General features: G+C 33.5%; 1 protein-coding gene across 1 annotated transcript; it reads left to right on the top strand.

The window, feature by feature from the left end:
- Window positions 1–735: 735 nt before the first annotated feature.
- Window positions 736–4,768, top strand: LOC133206092 (uncharacterized). Its single transcript, XM_061342022.1, has 10 exons — window positions 736–1,023; window positions 1,244–1,297; window positions 1,612–1,746; window positions 2,052–2,195; window positions 2,460–2,543; window positions 2,761–2,898; window positions 3,064–3,297; window positions 3,526–3,660; window positions 3,902–4,025; window positions 4,533–4,768. The coding sequence occupies exons 2-10, from the start codon at window positions 1,246–1,248 to the stop codon at window positions 4,669–4,671; spliced, it is 1,185 nt and encodes a 394-aa protein (XP_061198006.1). The 5' UTR covers window positions 736–1,023; window positions 1,244–1,245; the 3' UTR covers window positions 4,672–4,768.
- The last annotated feature ends 1,232 nt before the right edge of the window (window positions 4,769–6,000 follow it).

The following is a 6,000-nucleotide window of genomic DNA, read 5'->3' as shown; positions in this document are numbered from 1 at the left end:
GCACTAATGGGCTTCCGTACCTAGGAACTAAGAGAGTAAATATTTAGTGGATGTAAAAATTTTTAGCGACGACGAGATTATTTTTTTCCCGATACCTGAGCCTTGTTTCTTTCTGATATTTTCTGTCTGCTTACCTGCATTTAATAATTTGATCAAATGACATACACCAATTTCTGGAAAGATTTTTACTTTTCAGAATTTAATGTAAGACGATTTATATCTGAAGTTTGATATAATTCCGTTTTAGCGCCGTAATTCAGTGCTGTCTCTATAATTGGAATCTTGCACAAGAGAGTACCAATACCGAATTATTAATCGTACCGTATCATGTTATCCTATTATTAATTTTCCTTCCTTGCTAATGGATAGTCTTCTTCAAAGTGGAAGTATAATATAGAACACGTATTCCATTGCATGATTTAATTAAAAAGTCATCATCGCAGCATTACATTTCATGAATTGTAATTGTTGTGAATACAAAAACTGTTTGGGAAAAAATAACTTTGAAGACTGATCAATGGAAGCCTTTGAGATTGACTCTTGATCGGTTGATGTTGTGGAAAAGAATTATTGACAAATCTGATCTAAAAACAATTCATCATTATTACTCTAATTCAACTTCCAGACAATTTCTTTTATTCTTACCTCGCAGAAGAAACAATTTCATGATAATATTCTACTTAGAGAGTAAGGTTATTCACTTATCAAACAGGTTTATAATAAGATTTTCGTGATGTTTTCACATAACCCCCGGTAATGAGAGATTTCAGACGGTCATTTAGTTTAACCTGTGTATTACAAACTGATACGTAACTGTAACGAGCCCTGGTGAATGGGGTGGTCCTCTGTCGTCCTCTCTGCAGTCTACTCTGTTCCACGTGTACATTTCCTTGTCGTATGCCCTCAAGTTGTATGCAACTTCCGTAATCTGCATGTTCCCCGGGACTGCCATGTTACATAAGATGTGGTATATAAATATCAAAAGCAGTAAAACCACCCAGTTACTTTGAGAACTCACAGACAGTAAGTATTTTGGAAATATTTTTCACAAATTTATTCGATATTTCCGTTTTCTTAAAGTTTCAATCTTATTTAAAAGAAAAAAAAAACCTCTAAGTCAGGTTCATTTATTTCAAAATGATTTGTCAATAACATTTATTCAACAAACTTAAAAAAAGTATACGTTCAATAAATGAAGATAATTTAGGGAATATAGACTAATGGTTGACCCTTTTCTTTCCAGAAATGATCCGGATTATAATTATTGGACTGTTGGCAACTGTTGCCATGGGTCAAAGTAAGTTTGAAATTATGTAAAGAAAAGAAATTTTCATGTTTTAAAATAATTCTAAAAAAAAAAACAAAACAAAACAAACAAACAAATAGAAATAGCAGTTTATAATATTTTTAAGCAAAAATAAAATAAAAATCATAAACTGTACTAGTTAAGGTACCCAGCTTCGTTATTGAATTGCAGGTTACAGATTTGTTATTAACAAAAATTACAATTAATTGGATAGATTTTCCTATATTTACATTTTATAATTTTTACAGCATAAATTTTACCGTACTTAATTTTGATGTAATTACAATATGTCGTAATCGTTACAGTGTTTGGAGGAATGGATCTCTCCAGCATGATGTCAAACATCAACCCCGAAATGTTGAAAGATTTGACACCCGAGAAAATCCAGGACGCCCTTAAAAACCTTCCCCCAAACATGAAGGAAATGATGAACAATATGGGTACGTTACTGACGTCATAAAGATGTGTCCCGTCCCCCCCCCCCCGAAAAAAATTAATCACGAAAACTAACGGGATTTTTTTTTTATATTGTAATAAATTTACAAATGTGTATCATACTCTAATCAGAAGCATTATACAAATAAACAGACAAGTGCCATTTTTTATATACATGTATTTAACTTAGAAACAGAGTTTTTTCCTTCAATATATTTTTTGCAAATGAACATTGATTTTAATTAATCAATTTATCTTTTAATTAATCAATCAATTATATATAAATTTATTATTTTATTTTAATTTTAAGGAGTTGACGAAAGCCAGCTCGAGGATATGGTGAAGAATTTGCCTAAGGACATGGATCTGAGCGCCCTAGCCGACCAGGTCAAAGGTCAAGTTGGATTTGATATGGATCAGATTAAGAATGCCATGAAAGGAATGGGGATTGAAGGTGACCTTCATATGTGTAATTATAGCATATATACATGTATAATTATTATATCATATAAAATCAAATTGTGTAACGGGTAATTTACAAGTGATATTACACAGTCCAAATTGTAAATAAGTATAAGTTGCGTGCTGATCAATGTTTACTTGCCATTTGATTATAAAATTACAAATATAATTCATAAACAAATAAACAGTTAACATAAAACAAGAAAAAATATTTTATTCCTTTTGAATAACTAGATTTAATGTTTGATCTGAATAGGTGATCTTAGCGAAGTCGTCAGCAGGATGAAGAAAGATCTTTTGGAACAGGTCCAGAAAGATTTAGATATTGAGATGGAGAATGGTTAGTCTTTTCACTATTTAATTTGTAATTAATTTAATTTAACTAATTTTTTAATTCTAAATATTTAACCTTTTAAATGATTAACCAAATAAAATCTTTATTGTGTACTGTTGCCTTCAAAGAAGCTATTTCGATCTTAAAATTAATCTAGAATGCTGATTTATTATAAAATGTTGTATTAGAGACTATTTGATTGGGAAAATTTGTTATGATACAGTTGACACCAGCGACATCGTTAGCAAGCTGAAGGAGAAGATCATGGGTGACCTTGAGAAGCAGGGATTGGACCTCAGTCACCCAGAGGAGCTGAAGAAACAGATCTTAGAGGAGATGAAAGTGTCCTACGGAGTGGAACGTAAGAAAATATTCCTCATTATTACTTTGAAATCAACTGAGTTTCATATTTTAGCTCAAATGCTTATGTGTAAAAATAAATATTACTCGACTAGGTCATAACTCTTTAGTAAAACTGATATTACAATTACGTTACTTGAAATATGACGTCAAATCATTCTTGTAGCCGACATGGACAATGAGGAGTTCAAGCAGATGATCGTGAAGAACATCATTAGTGACTTAAAAGATGAGGGTTTCGATGTCGATCCCGAGAAGCCAGAGGAGTCCCTAATGAAGTTGAGAGAGATCGCCAACGAAAAGGCCCGAGAGTTCGGATTCGACTTCTCCAACGGATTCGACTTCGGTTCCATGGGTAACAACATCATGGAGAAATTAAGAGCTTTCGGAGTCCCAGTTGGTACGTTAAGTCGAATCATTGCACAGTTTCTCACATGCTAAACTCTGCAGCTTAATGTTATTTACATTTATTTTATATTTTATTCTCTTTTACCTTTAATGACATAATTAATTGCAAGGAACTAAATTTATTGCATTCTTCTACTATGAAGGCATACAATATGTTTAGCTCCTTTTAGCTAATTATAAAAAATAAGCATGTGTGGCATGTTTTTTTTTTTTTACACAGATGAACCCAGCAAACTCCTCCCTTACATCATGGAGAAAGCCCAGGAGTACATGCCAATGATTCAGGAGATGATGGTGGCCCAGTCCATGCCCCCAGTCCATCCCATCCCCATGGGACCTGCTCCCCAATACGGAGGTATGTAATGTTTCCTCTTTGTACTGTGTTATTCTAACAATTTACACCAAAATAATTTTAAATGAGAAAAGAAAGTTAATATTTCACGAAATCTATTTTAAAATAAATTGATAGATTTGTCAACCCAACATCATATGCAAAGTTAAATTACCAATACGTCTCTAAGAATCAGATGTAATTCCATCAATAGATTGACAATATATGACTTATACTTCAAATGATAGTATGAATTCTTTTACAGCTCCCCTGACCTTGAACCTTGAGATCAATGTTGATGGCGGAGACAGATCCACCAATGTCGGCATGCCTGTCAGCCATTTTTCTGAGGAGGAGGTCAGCGAGCTGCTCCAAGATCTTCTCCACTAGTAAGTCAACAAGCTCATACAAGCATTCTCTTAGCTTGATGCTTTAAGCACACAATCTGGATACTGAGTCACATAAGAATTAACCAGTTAATTATCAACGAACTTTTATAATTTATTTTGGAGAAAAATAAAAGTTAAAGTGAGATGGTGCTTTTGGACTCACCGTTACACTTCTCATTTCTAAATACATTGTATTTAATTTATTTAGATGCATATATACATGTTTTAAAAATAATTTGTTTTGAGAGTTTTTACGTGAGTAGATCTGTGTATTATGAGAAACAAGGGAGTTTTTTTTTTTTAAAATGTGTTGCTTTTCAACATATTTTTATTCCCCTGTCCTATTTGTTACGGACAGCAAAACTTATCTCTATGTTCACCTTAAATTTAAAAAAAAAGACTAATAGGAATCATAAACCACTAATTTAGAACCCCCTTTGCCCTCCTTAACATTTTGTTTTCTCCTAACACTTGTTTTATTTAAATATAAACCTTTGCATTTTACAGTCGCACTCTGGCCAAGAGTCTAATTGCCAAGAACGAAATGCTGCATCATCGCATTGAGGCGCTAGAGACCAGAAGACCAGTCATGTCCAGGTCACCCATGCTCGGAGCTCTTATGCACAAATACCACATGGAAAACTAAAAAAATTTCTTTTCATCCAGAAGTCAGCAGGCGTTTCCCTTTGGTGCCATGAGCGGCAATAAACAAACGCCAGTTGTAGAAATTGACTGAAAGAGTATTGTTGATAATAAATATATATGAAAATTGTTTCATTTTGTTTGAACTTTTGTTTTGTTATATGTTTGCACTTACATATCTGAGAAGATTGTAATTAATTTTGCTACACCTCTTAAACATCATTTGACCTTTGTATTTCTATCTACTGTTATATCGAGACCTGGAGAAAATAAGATCATTAAATTTGTGTTTGAATCACAGCCTATAACTATATGTACTCCTTGCATACTTCCTTTTCTGGCTGCTGTAAGAGCTTCATGACATCGGATTTTAAATGGCAAGCGTGCAAAGGTCACGAAAAATCTCCTCTGAAAGCTTTGAACATAGTCTATAACTGAATGTGAAAGCGACATAAAATGGTAGGGAGCGAACAATTAATGAACCGGAAGTATCTAAAAGAGATGTTGTTTGCCTGACCAGTTTTTTTAGTTTGATGAGAATATCGCCCAAGGCAAATATAAATTTCAGTCTTAATCGCAAAAAAAATCTCATTAGTGCTGTCTGTAATACCCGAAGGGTCATGGAATGTTTATCTGCGTAAAACGATGCCAAAAGTAATTTAATTAGCTCTTGTCTTGCTATCGGAAAAAATATTGAAGAAAAACGAGTAAGATGCCGTTATATGGACATTCATCTATAAAAATTTGGGAAAGCAGATGTCCTGGCTGGCTTGCAATGATCTGTGACGTGTATGCGGGTGGCTTCCCTCAACATCGTCAACAACCTTAGTGTCCTCGTCTGCAGTCCAGTTCAAGAATCTCGATGGAAGTCAAAGTTCATTGACAATCACTGACTTGAATGGATTGATGTAATTTCCACCCTATTACTTGAACCTATTATATATGTCGGCAATTTGCATTCAGAATTTAAAACTTGACTTCAAAGAAAAGTGAGGAATACAATTCAAAATACCAGTAGGATAGTTTCCTCATTTCAGATCAATTTTTCCCAGAAATTAGATATCTATTCAGTTCTGACCACGTCAAATATAACGAGGGATTATTGGCAAATCCTTACGTCTACTCGTATATAATTTATCATCAATGCATTTGAAATAAAATATCTCGTGAAGCGAATATTCAGCTGCAATAGTTGCGATCGGATGAAGTGATTTGTATTCTCTTGTAAAGCTTCATATTCAGCTGAAGTGGATAAAGATGATGAACGAGCGATCTTTTGAAACCATTGATTCTTACATCTCTGAGTGTTTAAGAAACAACTTGTTGGACATCC

Source organism: Saccostrea echinata, unplaced genomic scaffold (genome assembly GCF_033153115.1).
Source record: "Saccostrea echinata isolate AGI-Se365-2 ecotype Australia unplaced genomic scaffold, CSIRO_AGI_Sech_v1 ptg000054l, whole genome shotgun sequence".
Taxonomy (NCBI): domain Eukaryota; kingdom Metazoa; phylum Mollusca; class Bivalvia; order Ostreida; family Ostreidae; genus Saccostrea; species Saccostrea echinata.
Note: the sequence above shows the minus strand (reverse complement) of the source record. Positions and strands in the feature narration are given on the sequence as shown.

Excerpts from the sequence above, each read along its gene's own strand:
- LOC133206092 (XM_061342022.1), top strand. The coding sequence starts at position 1,246 with ATGATCCGGATTATAATTATTGGACTGTTGGCAACTGTTGCCATGGGT. Across the intron at positions 1,298-1,611 it reads AACTGTTGCCATGGGTCAAA|TGTTTGGAGGAATGGATCTC; the intron begins GTAAGTTTGAAA and ends TAATCGTTACAG. Across the intron at positions 3,298-3,525 it reads AGCTTTCGGAGTCCCAGTTG|ATGAACCCAGCAAACTCCTC; the intron begins GTACGTTAAGTC and ends TTTTTTACACAG.